Source organism: Hevea brasiliensis, chromosome 3, assembly GCF_030052815.1.
Source record: "Hevea brasiliensis isolate MT/VB/25A 57/8 chromosome 3, ASM3005281v1, whole genome shotgun sequence".
Lineage (NCBI taxonomy): Eukaryota > Viridiplantae > Streptophyta > Magnoliopsida > Malpighiales > Euphorbiaceae > Hevea > Hevea brasiliensis.
In genome coordinates this window covers 79,985,807-80,006,440 of record NC_079495.1, presented here as the reverse complement: position 1 = coordinate 80,006,440, position 20,634 = coordinate 79,985,807, and the positions used below count along the sequence as shown (strand labels likewise).

Below are 20,634 nucleotides of genomic sequence, written 5' to 3'. Positions count from 1 at the left end.
TTCTAATACAAGTGTCTCTTTTAAATTTTATATAAAATTAATGGATCAATTGACTCTACATCTTATAATATAGCACTGTCTTTATCTGTAATTAGAAGTTTATATTTTATTTAATTAAGTCATGTAAAATAATTTATAATACTTAATAAAATATATTTTTTTATTTTTTGTATATACAGTAATTAATTAATTTATTCATTCATTTGTAGTTGTAAAAATACATAATTTTTTCATTATTATTTTTTTTAATTCATTTTGAGCCGGTTTAACGAGTCTCAACAATGGAACCTGTAACCGCCCAAAATGGGAACTATTTTAGTGGATTAAATTTGGAACCGCCAGTGTCCAAATTGCTGTGAACCGACCTTAAGCGGTCTTGGTCTCTCTCTCCTAAACAAGAGCCGCTAGTTGCAGTCTGAAATCGGCCCGGCCCGGCCCAGCTGGGCGGCCAGGCCTACCCCTAAGGCTCTTAAAATTGAAGTACTCAGAATTTACAAGCTCAGCGGCAGGAAACACTTTCGAGCTGCAGATTCAAACTTGACAAATTGATTGTTTGCAGCTGTCTACAAATTCAAACTTCTTGTTTGCTTCCCTTCGTCTTCTTCTTCTTCTTCTTCTTATCTCCTAATCTGCTTTGGAAAACAGCGAGAAACCACAGTAAATACAGCCGAAAATTTCTGTGTTTGCATCAGGTAAGGTGCTACATGACTGCTTGTATCGCCCGTTGCTCCTGATGGCCTGTACGGAACCGTTTCTTTGTATTTCGGACTCACGACATGGTCAATATCGGATCGGCTGCTATAATATATGATATCTGCCGATACGATACATGTCGGCCGATATTTAAATTCCTTTGTTGTCTGCAGATTGAGAGACATGGAGAAGATGGTTCCTTCAATAGGATCGAGATATTCTGATTTCACCAAGTCTTTCAAGCTTGCTATTCGCTCCCTTCTCACTTCCTGCTCCAAAGAGGTATGCATTTATAAAATGGGTTATTTATTTTAGGGTCCTTTAGCTGATTATTATTATTATTATTATTATTATTATTATTTCTTTGTGATCTCATATGATCTTGTTGGCAGGATGAGTTGCTTTTCTTTTTTAGGGTGCAATTAGATAGATGAGAATTTGAAATATTGGGGTATTTGAATTTAATGTTAATACAAAATTCACATCCACCTTCATTTCAAATGCACACTAATATATAATTTTGATTGCTAATAAATAATAATACTTGAGGATTGAATAATGGGATATTGTTGTGATATGGTGAAAATTAAGCCTGAACTTGCGTTTCCTATGCACTTCAGGATTGTATATGTAGAAATAATTTTTATTAATTTTTATTTTTGGTTCAAACATGAAGGAGTGTGTCATAGCATTTTCAAATTTCAGCAGTGCAGAGCAGGAAAGTCTACACCGTCTATTTATTCAGGTATTTGCTACCTTGAAGCATTCGTTTGTAGTTGTTAATTTTTGTTATAAATTGCTGCATTTTTATTAGAAGTACTTTTAAAATATATGGGTTTCTTAAGTATTGGCAATAGAGTTGTTGCTGAGTTCTTATTCATGTAATGGATAGCTTTCCAAGTAGAAAAAAAATGAAAATTGAAAAAAAAAAAAATTCTGGCCAGCCTTAATATGATGTGAAAATTCCAAGAATCAAAATTATCTCATTGCACATAAGGGAGAAGTTTTCCTTTTTAGGAAGTCTGCTTTATATGGTTAATCATTTGGTGTCCTCAAAATAGACTCCATTGGAAGTGTTTAAACCTTGTTACTTCCAAAAGTGAAAATGATGCAAATAAAAGAAAGAAAGAGAAGGCCACTAATTCTGTATGCATATCAGTATATGTTTGTGTATGCTATTTTATGTATAATTACATCTTAAAACATCTAATTATATGAACTACGATAATGAAATGTTTATTTTAGAGGTGCAGAGATAAGAATGTTAATGTGGATGAGTGGCCATACTAAATTAGATAAAGTCCGTAATGACAGTATTAGAGAAAAGGTAGGAGTGATGTCAATTGAGGATAAGTTGAGAGAAGGGAGATTGAGGTGGTTTGGTTATATGAAGCGTAGATTTACGGAGTCTCCAGTTAGACAAGTAGAGCACATTGGGTTAGAGGATAGAAAGAAAAGAAGGGGTAGACTTAAATTGACTTGGAGGAGAGTAGTACAACATGATTTATAAACATTGCACATTTTCGAGGATTCAACCCAAAATCATTTAGAGTGGAGAAAAAGAATCTATATAGCCGACCCTAATAAATTTTTGGGATAAAAGCTTAGTTGAGTTGAGTTGAATATCTATTTCGATTATTTCACAGCTCATAATTTCTTTGAAATTTAAACTGATGCTTTGCACTGTGATATACAATTTTCAGGTTATCACTTCTTTGCATAAAATGATAGAGGTATGCATCTCTTGTTACTATCTGCTTAAATTTAAAATAATTCTTGCTTCTCTTTTGCGGTAAAGGGGTTGAGAGAGATACTGCTTATATTGTTTGTTGCCATAAATGCTTGTGCAATGCATTGGATTTGATATGGAACTATGTGTAGAAAGAGATAATTCTCATTAATGTCAATTAATCTGTACATGGGTATATATATACAATTGATTCCTATAATTGTGTTCTACTAATTAGGAAGAAATCCTAAATAAGAAATCCTAAATAGGAATACAGAATACAGAATATACAGAGAAATAATATAGTGATTGATTTTCCATAACATAGTGATTGACTTTTCATAACACTCCCCCTCAAGTTGGAGCATAGATGTTAATCATGCCCAACTTGTTACAAATGTAGTCAATCCTAGCTCCATTCAGAGCTTTTGTGAAAATATCTTCTAACTGCTCTCCAGTTTTGATGTGTCTTGTTGAGATGATCTGTTGTTGAATCTTTTCACGAATAAAGTGACAATCAATCTCAATATGTTTGGTCCGCTCATGAAACACCGGATTAGAAGCAATATGAAGAGCAGCTTGATTATCACACCATAATTTCGCAGGCAGGGAGGTCTTAAAACCTTTCTCATCTAGTAATTGAAGTATCCACATTACCTCACATACTGATTGTGCCATGGCTCTGTATTCGGATTCAGCACTAGATCGAGAAACTACAATTTGCTTCTTGCTTCTCCAAGACACCAAATTTCCTCCAATAAAAACGCAATATCCAGTAGTTGACCTCCTGTCAACCTTAGATCCAGCCCAGTCGGCATCTGAAAAACATTCAACTTTCAAATGCCCATGATTACCATATAACAAACCTCTTCCTGGAGCGCCCTTCAGATAACACAAGATTTGTTCCAAGGCTTCCCAATGAGCAACAGTTGGGGAAGACATAAACTGACTTACCACACTAACGGCATAAGCAATGTCAGGACGAGTGACTGTAAGGTAGTTCAATTTTCCTACCAATCTCCTGTATCTCTTTGGATCTTCAAACAACTCACTATCCCCTGCTAACAGTTGTAAAGTTGGAGTCATTGGTGCGCTACAAGGCTTAGCACCTAATTTTTCTGTCTCTGTCAATAGATCGAGGACATATTTTCTTTGAGACAAGAAAATACCCTTCTTACTTCTCATAACTTTGATACCTAATAAATACTTTAACAATCCCAAGTCTTTGGTCTGAAACTGAGTTTGGAGGAAGGTTTTAAGAGATGAAATACCTGCAGAGTCACTCCCAGTGATGACAATGTCATCCACATAGACTACCAAGAGAATTAGACCATCCTCAGATTGCCTATAAAATACTGAGTGATCACACTTACTCTTTTGCATACCAAATTCCTGTACTGCTTCACTGAATCTCCCAAACCATGCCCTAGGACTTTGTTTCAAGCCATAAAGAGACTTCCGAAGCCTACAAACTTTACCCAACTCTCCCTGAGCAACAAACCCAGGTGGTTGCTCCATATACACCTCCTCCTGAAGATCACCATGAAGGAAAGCATTCTTGATATCCAATTGATGCAGGTGCCAATCATATGTAGCTGCTAAAGAGATAAACAAGCGAATAGAAGTAAGTTTAGCTACAGGAGAAAAAGTATCAGAGTAATCAACCCCATATGTCTGAGCATATCCTTTTGCTACAAGGCGTGCTTTTAACCTAGCCACAGAACCATTAGGATTTACCTTTACTGTAAATACCCATTTGCAACCAATAGCTTTCTTACCAGTAGGCAAAGGCAATAGTTCCCATGTACCATTAGCATCTAAAGCCTTCATTTCCTCTTTCATAGCATCACACCAGCCAGGATGAGACAGTGCCTCATCAACAGTATTAGGGATAGGAACAGAGTCTAAAGAAGTAACAAAACACCGAGAACAAGAAGACAATTGATTATAAGAAATAAAAGAAGAGATAGGGTAAGTACATGAACGTTTACCTTTACGAAGAGCAATGGGTAAGTCTAGATCAGAATCATGATCAGTATGAGGTACAGGATCTCCCAACGAAGTAGCTGGTGGAGGATCTGAGTCAGGAATCTCTAATCTCCTGGAATAAACATGAACAACGGGAGGTCGAGTAGGTCTAGAGACAGAAGGAACAGGCTGTGGGAGAGGACTAGACATTGGTTGGACATTATTAAATTGAGATATCTTAAAGAGATAATTCTCATTAATGTCAATTAATCTGTACATGGGTATATATATACAATTGATTCCTATAATTGTGTTCTACTAATTAGGAAGAAATCCTAAATAGGAATACAGAATACAGAATATACAGAGAAATAATATAGTGATTGATTTTCCATAACATAGTGATTGACGATTTTCCATAACATAGTGATTGACTTTCCATAACACTCTGTATAATGCTTTCTATTTTTTTAGACTGCATTTGTGTCATTGTCTTCCATGTTTGTGTCTGGATCATTGGTTTTTTCTGTTCTAGTTTATTTTGCAATAAAAACTTCCTATGTTCTAGTTTATTTTGCAATAAAAAGTTCCTATTCCTATTTATTCAAACAATTATTTGTCAGTAGTAGAGCTGTGTACGGTTCTTGGGGGAACCAAACCGAACCGAAGCAAAAGTCCCTTAGTCCTGCAGCAAAAGTCAAGTTCAATAGCCCCAACACGTTAATTACATCTCCAACTGGTTCCCCAGCAATCCTAACATGATCCAACTTGTTTTGGGAGATGTTTAACTTGATTTGCGAGAGTTTTTAGTTGCCAAATTAGTTTGTTTTGTGTTTCCTTCTTCAATTGGGATTAGTTATTTAGTTTTCCTATTTCATCTAGGAATTAGTTTTCCCTATTTTATTTAAACTTCCTAATGTATTTAAGTTTATCTAAACTTCCTAGAAAGTAGATTTACTTATCAAATAGGATTAGGAGATTAAAATTTCTATAAATAGGCCTTAATTTTATGTATTTCAACTTTAGAGTTTGATTAATAAAAATCCAACCAAGTATTTTACTAATTTCTCTCTATTTTCACTCTGTTTGTGGAGTATATTTCTATTTGACCTTAATGCCGCGTCATTATTGGAGATAAAAATATATAAAAATACGTTGAATCTTGAAGCTGTAAAATTCTGGACCAGCACTAAGTTCATGAAATAAATATGCTTTTGAGATTATATAGAATATAATTATTCAATAATACCCTGATGAACCTATATAAAATCTAAATCATAATTCCAAGTTCCTTAAGTCTAAAAATTTGATATTTTCTTTGTTATTTGTCTAGTTGAAAATTTGGCCTTTAGGCTTATCTTCTTGATCCATGACAACTATAATCATGAATATATAACTGCAATGTGGTTCCACCTACGGTGTTCAGTAACTTCAATGCTTATATTTTCTTTTGAAGCCAGTGAATCTCTTCTTTTTTGCCTTTTCCTTCCTCTGTTTACAAGTTTGGACTCTATTTTTTGTCTTGTTTGCCTATCGCAGGATGAGTTTGAGTCATTAAGCCTTGAAACACAGGTACATCTTTTGTCCTTATTATTGCTCTTGCTTTTTTGCTACTTATGTTTATTTTGATTTGTGAGAAGTTCTCCTAAGGATTTACAACTAGGGTCTTAATTAGAGTCTGTTATGTATTTAATCATGCAATACATAATGGAATTGTAGCCTACCAATATGATCTTTACTTTTACACCTCTAGAGATTCAAATCTACAAAGAAATGGTATTATATCGGGCATAGCGGCTCTATTGGCCATTACATCCTGTTTTGGTAACACTGAAATGACCAAAATAGCCTCACAAAGGAGGAGAAAGATGAGAAAGAAGGGAAGGGTGAGGGAGATAAAAGGGAGGGCAATGTCATATGGATTTCTGCATTTGTAGACGAAGAATGAGGAGGAAAAGAAGAAGTACCTGGAATGACTTCTAGATTTCTAGGAGAAAGAAGCCACATTGTTGTTGAATATAAAAAATTATTTTGCTTTCACTCTTTTTTTATTTTATTTTTTTATGCCTAAGTTCTAAATATTTTTCTAAAATCTTTTTGGGTGTAAATTTCCATTTAAATTTGTATTTCAATTGTTACATTTAGTTTATATGTAAATACAAGTTAAAATTTTTAACACAAACTATTTGAAAATTTATTTCTTTTGACCGTACTCTTTTATATCATTTAAAAAAAAATGCCTTTTTGTAATAAATTATTTTGTGACTTTTTTTGGTATATATTGTCGGTCATACAAGATTATAATGATATTTAGTTAAATTCTTTGTTTAATGTTGATTCAAGCCATTTTGCTAGTTTTGTAAAACAATTCATGGAAGTGGTGGCATATTCTCAATATGATACTGCTTCCTATTCTATTATTTAAAACCCTGCTTTCAACTCAAGCAATTGGTAGAAATTTTTCTCCATTAGTGGGAGAGTTTCATGATAATTTTAAATTAATGGGGTGCTTTAGAGAGTTTTGGCAAGGGCTTAAATGATGGATTTGTTGAGGGGAGCTCTTCTCTTTCACACTTTTCTAATGGGTGTTTTCTAGATTATCTTTTTTGGTGTATATTCACCATGTGACCTCAAATGTACATGCTACCTCCTTATTTGTCAATGTATAAGTATGTAAATGGGGTGGTCTTTCTAGGCTATATAACTGCTTCTTTATGGATAATAAAATAAGCTTAGGTCTCTTCTTTGAATCTTTTGTAGTAGAGTTTCTAGACCGTATGTGAGCCATCATATAGTTGTAGATTTAGAATTTCTGGTCATGATGTGCCTTAGAGTTACAATTAAACAAAGAAGTTAGAATTTGCACAAGGACAATATGCAATTCGGCCAAACAAGGAACAAGCCAAACTTGCATAAACAATTGTAACTATAAGCATTCCCTAAGATCTAAAAACACACGCTTAGAACTCTAGCAATCCAAAACAAACCAAAAACAACTCAAAAACAATGAAAACAAAAAAAAGTAATTGAAACTTGTAACAATGCATGCCATTAAGAACTTTGGTGCACCAAGTGAAACAACTCTAGAACTAAAACGCCCTTTGATGCACATGCCAGTTGAAGCTCTTGAACTTGAATAACTTGATTAGATCCCAATCCAAATAATTCTCGAAGCTAAGGATGCAATTGATGTTCACAGAAAGATAGAAATAAGAAAAGACTAAGCACACACCACTTTTAGAGAAGATATAAGTGTAGGGGATAAGGCAAGCTCAAGGCTTATTTTATTAATGAATAAAATCAAAGTACAAGCCATAAGGAAAGGTCCATGCCTATTTATAGGCTTTACATAATAAACTAAGCTCCTACTAGGAAAGGAAATAACTTAATAAAACCAGGAAAACTAAAACATAAACTAACTAGAACTAGGAAAATTAAAGACATAAACTAAATAGATAAACTACAAAGGAAATTAGTCCTCAATCTTGGCCATTGGATCTGCCACACACCATTGCATAATAGCCCTTGGATGTGTCACACGCTTTTGATGAAGATATGGATGAGAAAACTTCTCCTAGCTTGTATAGGTTTTGCAAGAGTTAGGATAAGTGTCTCCTTGATTTGTGCCTTCAAAGTAGAATAACTAACTAAGATAACCAATCACAACCCTCCTTGCCATTCCACACGCCATGTAGGATTAAGATAGGATACTTGGTCTTTTTAACACACTTGGTAAGGGTTACTTCTCCTTTGTAGGTTAGGATTTGTAATACAAGATGATAAATAAAGTTTCCTTAAATTTAGGCATAACATAAGGAGAAGATAATTATCAATTTTATCTATTTGTAAATGAATAAACATAATACAAAACACATCCAAATCTCTTCTGACAACCCATGTGCACTCCATTAGGGTTTTATTGGGCCCCTATATGCTTTTCCAAGGCCCACAAAGCCACTTTAACATGGACCTCCAAATTGGGTCTCTTTTAGGTTTGTTTCTTTTAACTCTAAATAAATTAAGTCTTTGGTCATAAGTCCAGCCCAAATCACTTCCTTTCACACACCTAGCAAGCCCTATAGCCAATTCTTGCTTCAACCCATGGTGTTCTACAAAGTGGCTCACATGTGCACCATGATGCGGCACATCGGGTCCTGTGTTGGTTGTCAATGGAAATGTGATGTAGACATTATTCTTACATGTTTTCCTGTGAAAAACTAGGAAAGTGGTGAGAATTTTCATTTTAATGGAACATGCTCGGAAAAGTTCAAAAAATGAGAGTTTTTTTTCTTCCTAATATGATATGTAAATAGTTTTCATTATTGATAGGAGAAACAATTAAGCTTTCAATGAATAGTTCAGAAGCTTTGGCTATGACGAAAGTTTTTGTGCATAAGATGAAGGCCTAAGCTAAAGAGAACAACTATTAGTGAAAAACCCAAGAAAAGTCTCCTTTATTTTTATTGAATCTGAATTTAATGGCCTTCCTTAATGTTCTACTGATCTTCGTAGTCAAACAAATATTCCACTTACTCTTGTTGCATGGAGCATGGTGCCACTTTTTTTGCAAAGTGTGGCAATAGTGTAATTTTCAAGATCTTTTACCCTTTGAAGAACTAAAGGAGAAGAAGAGATTTTGTTGACTAATTAGCTTGATTATTCCCTCAAGCAATGGGGTGTATATATAAAATTTTGGTGACCTGAAAGGGAAATATACAAAATAGTCCTAATTAAAGAATCCCTTAGTTTCAGTGATTCAATTTATATATATATATATATTGCTATTATAATATTCCCCTTTAAACTGGAGCGTACATATTGTATGCTCTTAGCATGTTACAAATATAACCAATCCTAGACTTGCTAAGAGATTTAGTAAGAATGTCTGTTAACTAATTATTTGAACTAACAAAGCTAGTAGCAATATACCCATACTCAATCTTTTGTCTAATATGGTGACAATCTATCTTTATGTGCTTTGTCCTCTTATGAAACACAGGATTAAAAGCAATATATAGTGGTGCTTGATTGTCATAAATCAATTTCATTTGTTCCTGACTTCCACACTTTAACTCTTGGAGAAGTTACTTCAACTATATAAGTTTGAGCCCACAAGTGGCTAAGGCCATAGCCTGACAAACTACTTACGCATTTGATCTGGCCATCACATCTTGCTTTTTGCTTTTCTAGGTTGCTAGATTCCCTTTGATTAGAATGCAATATCCTGAAGTAGACCTTCTATTTGAAGATCCAGCTTGGTCTGCGTTAGAATATCTGACAATCTGTATATGTCCCGTATCATCATACAAGAAGCCTTGTCCTGGGGCTCCGTTGATATACTTGAGAATCGAATTATTATATTCTAGTGACTATCACAAGGAGATTGTAAGAACTAGCTAACCACACTTATTGTGAAAGAAATATCTAGTCGTGTGATTGTGAGGTAATTTAGTTTACTAACAAGCCTTCGATACTGGCTAGGGTCTTTTAGAGGCTTCTCCTATCCAGGAACAAGTTTAACATTGTATCAACAAGTTTACAATCCAACATGCCCTTTTTTTTCCAGAATATCCAATGCATGCTTCCTTTGTGAAATGGCAATACCACTGTTAGATTGTGCCACTTCAATGCCTATGAAATATCTCATCTTTCCCAAATGTTTAATGTGGAAATGACTGGTGAGATGCCATTTGAGTTGAGTAATGCCTTCTTGATCATCACCTGTTATGATAATGTTATCAACATAAACTATCAAATAAATGTACTTGCCATGACAAGAATGTCGGTGGAAAACTAAATGGTTTGCTCCACTTTGATGCATCTCAAATTGTTAAACAACAGTACTAAACCAACTAAACCATGCTCTCAGGGATTGCTTCAAACCATAAAGAGGCCAGCGTTGTCGACACAATGAAGTAGCACCTTTTTGGGCATTATTTCTCTCTCTCTCTCTCTCTCTCTCTCTCTCTCTCTCTCTTCTTCTTCTTCTTCTTCTTCTTCTTTATTTTTTTTTAAATAGCTTTTGTTTTTTTTAAGTAAGGATCTTCTTCTTCTTTTAAATAGTTTTTATTTATTTATTTTTTTAAGTAAGGATTAGAAGGATTAAAAGTAGAGGGAAGGCACTTGGGAAGGTAGAAAGAAAAGCAACAAGTCTTTCAAAGTTGTCGAAGGCCTAAAAGGGCAAGAGAATACTTGATTAAAAAGACCCAAATGCAAGATCACTTAGGGAGACTAGTCTGACTCTAGCGAGAGAGGGAAGAATTTCTGGCTAGACATAATGGCTGGGAAGGACCACGTGTTGGTGCGTGTATCGAGCCTAGAACAGTTGTGGCGGCACATGGAGATTAATGGCCAAGATTTCGACGCTGGCTTTCTAGGTTCTATCTCACTGGCAGCTAGGGAATTGATTTGAATTGGTGGTGTAGTAAACCTTCTCCTAGTAGGTGGCAAACAAGAACCCCATTGCCATTTTTCTTCAAAAGTAGATGAGCAAAGGAGGAGATAAAAATCAGGCCTTCTTAGGCTCTGATACCATGAAAAAGTTAGAGGAGAAGAAGAAGAAGAAGAAGAAGATATTTTGTGGAATAATTGGCTTGAATATTCCCTCAAGCTATGGGGTGTATGTATATACAATTTTGGCCTTTATTAAAAAATATATATAATTTTGGTGACTCTAAAATGGAAAATAAAAAATAGCCCTAATCAAGGAATCTCTTAATTTTAGGGTTTCAAATTATAACCATATATATCTATATATACATTCCTACTTTAACCGTAATAAATTGTTCCACTTATGAGATTAAATTTGGGAAAGTATTCCCATTGTATTCTCCTTTTGAAGACCAAACTTTCTGGAACTGTTTTAAAATTGCTTATTGTTTCGAGTCTTGTAGACTTAGTTTCTAGTTCCCTTTTTATCTTCCTTTGTGGTGCTCTCTTGAATATTTCCTTTCAAATTGTATATGAAGGAGTGGGAAAAGATGGGTGGATGAATGTTTAGGATGAAGATCTAATGCTAGGGACTTTGCATACTGGTTCTGCTATAATTCCATAAAAGCAGACATAAAAATGGTTTGCTCATTTCTACTTGCAAAGTTTATATTAAGGCTTTATATAGATTCTTATAACTATTCATTTTCTAGGACTTCAATCAATAAAGATCTTGGAAGTGAAAATTGATTGATGATTACTTAACAAATTTGATGACTTTAAAAAAGCTAGAGGAATTTTTTGATAGTAATATTCTAGGGAAACCTCGTGGAGTGCATTTTGTTACTCACTTGGTAAACTAAAATCAATCATGAGCCCTGTAAACTCTGATTGATTAATCTTCCAAGTTTTTTTCCCTAGAAATAAGATAATTATCCAAACTAAGAGGTTCTTAACTATTCTTCCTCAACTTATTATCATTATGCATGGCTTTTTTCTAATTTTCCTCTCACATCAATTGACTTATGTTTTACAGGTGGGAACAACTCTTTATACTGTGGACCAACTTGTGGAAGAACAATATCTGGACCCTCTATTTTTGAATAAGTAGGCATCATTTACTTTCTTGGTGATATAAATCTATAGTGGTGATTCATTAAAGAGATATCTATAGTTGAATTCTTATGTGGTCATATCTTAGCAATGTGATGTTTAATGTGGATAGTGGGTATGACATTCTTATTAAATTTGTGATTTGTTAGATTAGCCTAACAAGTGTTCTTTTTAATGATGAATTGTTTTGTCTATTTTGTGTTATATCTCACTCATCAACTAGAAAATCTTGAATAATGAATTTTTATCCTATTACTATGAAAATCCAAGAAAGAGGAAGATGGTACTTTCTTCTTCTTCTTCTTCTTCTTCTTCTTCTTCTTCTTCTTCCTTTTTGCTTGTGGGGTCTTTTACTTTTAGTGCTCATACTATAGTCGCTAGTACTTGCCACATGAAAATTAACTATCTTTAAAAGAAAATGGAAAGTGCAAGCCCCATAAAAAAAGAAAAAAAGAAGATTTTTTGGATTGCTAAAATCAACATTTTATCTTGATTTGTATCTCTTTGAGTTTCTCATTAGTTTTATAAATTACTTTTGGTGGAGTTTTTATTTGCATATGGTTCCTTGTTTGCAGGACGAATGTAATGGATGTTGCATGCAATCTGTCAATGGCAAAGAAAAATGAGATCCAGTTCTTGATGGGCATGTTGGAAAAGGTGAGTGCAACTTGCTATTAAAGTCTCACCATTTCAAAGTATAACTAAATGTGAATGGGTTGTATTGGTTGATGTTGTGGTCGGGTAAGCGGAATTGACATTTTTTTTTATTTGTTAAAAGAGAGTTTTGCCAGCATTTAGGAATTTGCATTAAAATCCCACTACTAAGCGTAGGTCTCTATGTTAACCATGTTTTTCAAACTTAGCCTGGTCAACGAACTAGTAAAGACAAAGAGTTAAGGGTTTAAAGTTTAATCAGTGTTAAATTTTAACTGATATAATATTAAATGTATTATAAAATTAATAACTTCTTTAAAAATAATAAAAATAATGAATTATTATAATTACTAGTTTGATATATTTTATAGATAAAAATTGAAATAAATTTATTTAAATTTTAATATGTAAATACTTTTTTAAAAAATAACTTAAAACTTTCAAATGAAATATTTTATGATAATATTTTAAAATAAAAATGTATTTAGAATGTAGAAAGAGATGATTCTCATTAATATTAATTAATCTGTACATGGATATATATATACAATTGATTCCTATAATTGTGTTCTACTAATTAGGAAGAAATTCTAAATAAGAAATCCTAAATAGGAATACAGAATACAAAATATACAGAGAAATAATATAGTGATTGATTTTCCATAACATAGTGATTGACTTTCCATAACACTCCCCCTCAAGTTGGAGCATAGATGTTAATCATGCCCAACTTGTTACAAATGTAGTCAATCCTAGCTCCATTCAGAGCTTTTGTGAAAATATCTCCTAACTGCTCTCCAGTTTTGATGTGTCCTGTTGAGATGATCTGTTGAATCTTTTCACGAATAAAGTGACAATCAATCTCAATATGTTTGGTCCGCTCATGAAACACCGGATTAGAAGCAATATGAAGAGCAGCTTGATTATCACACCACAATTTCACAGGCAGGGAGGTCATAAAACCTGTCTCATCTAGTAATTGAAGTATCCACATTACCTCACATACTGATTGTGCCATGGCTCTGTATTCGGATTTAACACTAGAACGAGAAACTACACTCTGCTTCTTGCTTCTCCAAGACACCAAATTTCCTCTAATAAAAACGCAATATCCAGTAGTTGATCTCCTGTCAACCTTAGATCCAGCCCAATCGGCATCTGAAAAACATTCAACATTCAAATGCCCATGATTACTATATAGCAAACCTCTTCCTGGAGCGCCCTTCAGATAACACAAGATTTATTCCAAGGCTTCCCAATGAGCAACAGTTGGGGAAGACATAAACTGACTTACCACACTAACGGCATAAGCAATGTCAGGACGAGTGACTGTAAGGTAGTTCAATTTTCCACACTTGTAGCGCACCAATGACTCCAACTTTACAACTGTTAGCAGGGGATAGTGAGTTGTTTGAAGATCCAGAGAGATACAAGAGATTGGTAGGAAAATTGAACTACCTTACAGTCACTCGTCCTGACATTGCTTATGCCGTTAGTGTGGTAAGTCAGTTTATGTCTTCCCCAACTGTTGCTCATTGGAAAGCCTTGGAACAAATCTTGTGTTATCTGAAGGACGCTCCAGGAAAAGGTTTGCTATATGGCAATCATGGGCATTTGAATGTTGAATGTTTTTCAGATGCCGACTGGGCTGGATCTAAGGTTGACAGGAGGTCAACTACTGGATATTGCGTTTTTATTGGAGGAAATTTGGTATCTTGGAGAAGCAAGAAGCAGAGTGTAGTTTCTCGATCTAGTGCTGAATCCGAATACAGAGCCATGGCACAATCAGTATGTGAGGTAATGTGGATACTTCAATTACTAGATGAGATAGGTTTTAAGACATCTCTGCCTGCGAAATTGTGGTGTGATAATCAAGCTGCTCTTCATATTGCTTCTAATTCGGTGTTTCATGAGCGGACCAAACATTTTGAGATTGATTGTCACTTTATTCGTGAAAAGATTCAACAACAGATCATCTCAACATGACACATCAAAACTGGAGAGCAGTTAGGAGATATTTTCACAAAAGCTCTGAATAGAGTTAGGATTGACTACATTTGTAACAAGTTGGGCATGATTAACATCTATGCTCCAACTTGAGGGGGAGTGTTATGGAAAGTCAATCACTATGTTATGGAAAATCAATCACAATATTATTTCTCTGTATATTCTGTATTCCTATTTAGGATTTCTTATTTATGATTTTTTCCTAATTAGTAGAACACAATTATAGGAATCAATTGTATATATATACCCATGTACAGATTAATTGAAATAAATGAGAATCATCTCTTTCTACAAACTTATTGGGAATCTTGCGATCACATAAAACTCCCGTGGCACGTCTCCACTTCAACCATCCGGCTTTAATCTTATGACTAACATCCTCCTCACATCTCTCATTTACTTGAAGGACTGAGCCTAGATATTTAAAGTGATTACTTTGGGATAGTATCACTCTATTCAAACTAACTCCTTCTCTATCACCAGTTTGGCCTTAACTGAACTTGTAATGCATGTATTCTGTCTTCGTTCTACTTAACTTAAAACCCTTTGACTCAAGAGTACTTCTCCAAAGCTCTAACTTTTTATTGACTCTTTCTCGTGTCTCATCTATCAGAACAATATCATCCGCAAACATTAAGCACCAAGGAATACTCTCTTGTATATGTTTTGTCAATTCATCTAAAACTAATGTAAAAAGGTAAGGGCTTATAGTTGATCCTTGGTGTAATCCAATTGAGATCGGAAAATCTCGTGTCTCCTCCCATTGTGCGCACAATAGTAGTTGCTCCTTCATACATATCTTTCAACACTTGTATGTACCTAATAGATACCATCTTTTGTTCTAACACATTCCATAAGACATTTCTTGGAACACTATCATAAGCCTTCTCCAAATCAATAAAAACCATATGTAGATCTTTTTTCACATCTCTATATTTCTCCATCAAGCTTCTAATGAGAAAGATCGCTTCTATAGTTGAACGACCGAGCATGAAACCAAATTGATTGAGAGAGATAAAAGTATCATGACGTAGTCGATGCTCCACAACTCTCTCCCACAACTTCATAGTATGGCTCATGAGTTTAATTTCCCTATAATTTGAGCAACTCTGTATGTCTCCCTTATTTTTAAAAATAGGTACTAAAATACTCCTCCATTCATCAGGTATTTTCTTTGAGTTTAGAATCTTATTAAATAATTTAGTTAACCATGTCACTCTCATATCTCCTAAACACTTCCACACTTCAATTGGTATTTCATCGAGTCCACAGGCTTTATCCACTTTCATTCTCTTAAGTGCTTCCTTTACTTCTAAAGATCTAATCATTCTAGTATAATTCACATTCTTTTCTATTGTTCTATAGTCTATATTCACGCTATTACCATTTTGACTATTATTAAAGAGATCATTAAAATAATTTCTTTATCTTTTTTTAATGTCCTCATCTTTCATCAACACTTTTCCTTCTTTATCTTTAATGCACCTAATTTGATTGAGATCTTGACATTTCCTTTCTCTCCTCCTTGTTAATTTATAAATATCTTTCTCCCCTTCTTTAGTTTCAAGTTTCTCATATAATTTTTCAAAGGCATGTGCTCTTGCTTGACTAACTGCCTTTTTTGCCTCTTTCTTTGCTATCTTATACTGTTCATATGCCTCATTATTATCACATTTATATAATTTTTTATACAATTCCCTTTTTCTCTTCATTGTCTTTTGTACTTCCTTATTGCACCACCATCTCTCTTTTGAGATTGGTCCATGTCCTTTAGACTCTCCAAGTACTTTTCTAACTGCTTCTCTAATCTTTGATGCCATCTGTATCCACATATCATTGGCCTCCATATCCAGCTTCCATACTTCGGACTCGAGAAGCTCATTTTTGAACTTCACTTGCTTTACTCCTTTGAACTCCCACCACTTTGTTCGAGCTACACTATTTCTTCTGACCTTACTTGAATTGTTCCTAAACTTGACATCCAAGATCACCAACCGATGTTGACTTGTTAAAGCCTCTCCTGGAATGACCTTGCAATCTTTGCATAGAGTTCTATTTGTCTTCCTGGTTAAAAGGAAGTCGATTTGGCTTCTATGTTGCCCACTTTTGAAAGTCACTAGCTGTGACTCTCTTTTTATAAAGTAGGTATTTACTAGTATTAGGTCGTATGCCATAGCAAAATCCAGGATATTTTTTCCCTCCTCATTTTGACTGCCAAAACCAAAACCTCCATGAACATTCTCATAACCTTGTCTATCACTTCCTACATGTTCATTTAAATCTCTACCAATGAAAACATTCTCTTCATTCGGTATGCTTTACATTAAATCATTCATATCTTCCCAAAACCTTTGTTTACTTTCACTGTCTAGTCCTATTTGTGGGGCATAAGCACTAACCACATTTATTGTTTCTCCTTCTAGTACTAGCTTTACTAGTATAATTCTATCTTCTACTCTTTTCACAGCTATTACTGCATCTTTCAATGTCCTGTCTATGATTATGACCACTCCGTTCTTATTTCTTTCTTTTCCGGTAAATCACAGCTTGTATCATGAATTACCTACTTTCTTACTTTTCTCTCCTACCCATTTAGTCTCCTGAATGCAAGCAACATTCACCCTTTCCTTTCCAAGGTATCCACAAGCTCTATTAATTTTCTTGTAAGTGATCCAACATTTCAAGTACCAACCCTGATCCCCCTCCTATTTTGTTCCCTCCTAATTGGTCTCCTTCTATGATATCTTCTATTATTTTCTATATCTATCTTGTATTCTGTTTCACTATCTGTTCTATTATCTATTCTATGGACTAACTTCTTTACCCACACCCGTCCATGATGTGGGAACCCTTGCTCACTTAACACCACACCCAGGCGCCGGCATGGAGCGTCGCTTTTGGTGAACGCCTTACATCATTGCATAATTCTCACTACACCCGGGCTCCAATGTAGCGTGTCGTAAGTAGAGGACGCCCCAACGTTTATATCATTTGAATCCATATCATAAGGTGTGACGAAATTTTTACGCTGGTTGTCATCTACCGCAACCCTCCTCCTTTATCCGGGCTTGGGACTGGCTAAGCGCAAACTATTTAGGCGGAGTTCTCTCTTTCTCTCTCTCTCTCTCTCTCTCTCTCTCTCTCTCTCTCTCTCTCTCTCTATATATATATATATATATATATATATAATGGGAAAGAAAGATTCCAACTTTTGGTTGTGAGCATCATCAAATTTCATCAACCGATCCAGCTTCAAGTCCTCCATCCAGTAGCAGTCACTCTAAATTTTTTTATGAGAAAGCCAACCAACAGGTTTAAGCTCTCCGTGTTTAATGGTTTGCTTGTTCGTTCTGATTCAAAGCAGGTTTGTGGAAAACAGGGTTTATAGGTAAACTGAACTAGACTAAACTCCAATTCCTAGTTAAACGGGTCTGACAGGCCAATCTGGTTTAGTTCTAGAAACCATTGTGTTAGTTGGGAAATTCTCTTTGACTCAGAAGTGCAGAAGACAGTCGACAAGGTCCATTTGTTGAGCTTGAGGTTGCTTCCACAAAAATGGCTTTATATTCTCTTTTAAATTGTGTAGCTAGTGGATGTGGGATTCTAACATTCTCTTCTCAAGTGCAACTGAACTAGACTTCAGTTTATAGGTCCAATTGTCGCTTATGTTGCATGTGGTAACCTATCTAGAGTTTGGCCTCTTATGGGTCTAGTTCTTTTTACTAGCTCATGAATCCTCTTGGATCTAGCTCATCGTGGCATTGTCCACCATGCTTTTTTAGGTCCTTGATTGTAGCCTACTCTAATATTTAAATCCAAAAACTAATCTAGTTTTACAGAATTTTCATAAAACTTAGTAGGTCTTCTCACAAGGAAGAAGTCTGTTTCACTAATCTTTTGCTCTCGTTTAAAAAAAATTCAAATTTGGTTCCTTTTAAAGAGTTGTGTATTTGCTAAGATTAGATTATAAGCCTAAGCAAAATTCAAAATAATGTTTCTATATTCATACCTATCACAGAAATTATTGATTTGTGCACCCCATCATATCCTTTCTTATAAGGTTCCACATGCCCATCTACACCTCATCCAATAAAAAAGTTTGTCTTCAGATATTGCTGGAATTAATTCATCCATAACCGCAATTCCATGGACTGGATGCTATGTGCCAACATTAGTTAATAACTTGGTTGGCTGCTTTATTGTAGTTAAGAGAAAAACCCATTCCGTTTTTGTCTTTCTAATAAATTTTAGTTGGGAGAATTACAAAAATCCATGAAGTATATCCTAAAAGATATTTTGGTCTGTTGTAGTTAAGAGAAACACCCACCCCTATGTTATGGTCCTTCTATAGAGCATTGCATGATTTCTTCCCTATGTTACTAAACCTATTCTTATTCTTGTTAAGTCAAAATGCAATGAAAGAAAAAGGGCATCTTTCCTTCAATTAAAAAATAAAGGAAAAATAATTACTGTTTACTCTTAACACCTTTCATTGAATTAGGCATTTAAGGCAGGACTAAAGCATTTGTTTGAAAAGTGGAGGACAAAAACTAAAGATCCTTCATCATTTTTGTGCTAGAGGCTGATTTAATAATGGCTCAAGGTTCTTTGGGTAAACTCAGAACTCAGGAGAGCAATGTTTTTGTACTTTTACTTGGCTACCATTTATATTAATCTGGCATTAACCCGCTTAAAAGCAGTTTGCCACCTGTATTAGTTCAGGATGAAACCTTATGTTACTGTTGAGAGTGCTGCATTAAGATGCGTTTGTGCACTGAGATTTCCGTCTTTATTTAATAGGCTGAAGAGCAGAATAGCCTCATCCGAGCTCGTCTTGAGCAACTCAAGAAAAGGAGGCAAAATGTCACTGGTACAACAGATGTTGAGAAGGTGTGACACTTCTTTCTTTTACCTTGAATCCTAAATGCATAAAGAAGGAAAAAAGAACAAGGGGTGATGATACTTTATCATTAGGGCCAGAGCCATATGGTTAAATTGATTGTTTTCTCTTACCTTTTTTCCTTTTCTTATTTTTCATATTTCTTCTAAAAGAGATGGCTTTGATTTGACTAAATAAGAGCATAATGTTGATAATGGAGAGAATATTGTTCTGGTGCCGACGATAGCGCTGGGAGTTTTACTACCCAAAGAAAAATGTTTTAACAAAAGCTGTTGTTGAACCCATATGTTTGATGCTTTTTGTTTTTTTTTGTTTTTTTAACTGGCTAGAAGCTCAAATGATGTGCATCTAACTTTCAGAAGTGGAATTATGCAGTTGAGAAATGGAATTTTGAATTACTAGACATCCGTTGATGGGCCATAAGGAATGCAATTGGTGGATTAAATGTATTGTGTTATGGTAAAACTTTGTGAGCAGAAGTATATGTCAAACTTTGCAAGCAAATGTGTATTTTAGATAAATCAGAATTTCATTATGGGGCTACTTATACACATTTATCTAAGCATGTTTATAATCTGTTGTACATCAGGATTGAATTCCTTTTCCAAATTGAACCCCTGAACTTCCCGAACGAGCTTGAATCTATGCCCATTGTTAGGGCCTCTTAAGCAACTAAATCATTATGAGTATTTATTTTCCTCTTCTTCTGCTTTGAGTTTTAGCTTGTGCATCAAGCTTCTTTATGCTAATTAGCAAAATCCTTAAATCAACAATTTAGCTATTTAAAATCAATCTCCTTAATCAGTTTGTTAGTTTACACTGCTTGGATTTAGGGAAAATAAAAAGAAATTTTGGAGGAAAATAATCTTATTTTCTGTTCATTTTATGTTTGATTGGGAAGAAAAATGAGAGAAGGAAAATTTGAAAGGAAAATAAATTTTAAGTTTCGTTTGTTTCACAAAAAATAATTTATATATGAAAAATCTTTTTTATGAAAAATATTTTTCAAAAAAACAGTCTATAAAAATATTTTCCTTTGTTTGGTTGTAATATTAAATTAATGATATGTATTTATTTTATGTATGTATAAATGTGTTCACATTTTAATAAGATTATTAAAATTTAAAAAATGAAATATAAT

General features: G+C 34.4%; 1 protein-coding gene across 9 annotated transcripts; it reads left to right on the top strand.

Moving 5' to 3' along the window:
* Nucleotides 1-475: 475 nt before the first annotated feature.
* On the top strand, nucleotides 476-20,182 carry LOC110635577 (uncharacterized). Of its 9 annotated transcripts, none has more exons than XM_021784960.2 (9): nucleotides 478-779; nucleotides 867-975; nucleotides 1,370-1,438; nucleotides 2,397-2,426; nucleotides 5,930-5,962; nucleotides 11,856-11,926; nucleotides 12,508-12,589; nucleotides 19,394-19,483; nucleotides 19,853-20,182. In XM_021784960.2, the coding sequence occupies exons 2-9, from the start codon at nucleotides 877-879 to the stop codon at nucleotides 19,904-19,906; spliced, it is 528 nt and encodes a 175-aa protein (XP_021640652.2). In that variant the 5' UTR covers nucleotides 478-779; nucleotides 867-876; the 3' UTR covers nucleotides 19,907-20,182. The 9 variants fall into 9 exon arrangements, with proteins under 9 accessions (XP_021640655.2, XP_021640652.2, XP_021640659.2 ...); XM_021784959.2 differs by having other exon boundaries at nucleotides 481-692; XM_021784962.2 differs by having other exon boundaries at nucleotides 483-779; nucleotides 19,869-20,182.
* Nucleotides 20,183-20,634: the final 452 nt, after the last annotated feature.

Coding starts and splice junctions, on each gene's coding strand:
- LOC110635577 (XM_021784960.2), top strand. CDS start 877: ATGGAGAAGATGGTTCCTTCAATAGGATCGAGATATTCTGATTTCACC. Junction 1,439..2,396: donor TACACCGTCTATTTATTCAG/GTATTTGCTACC, acceptor TACAATTTTCAG/GTTATCACTTCTTTGCATAA. Junction 12,590..19,393: donor TGATGGGCATGTTGGAAAAG/GTGAGTGCAACT, acceptor TTTATTTAATAG/GCTGAAGAGCAGAATAGCCT.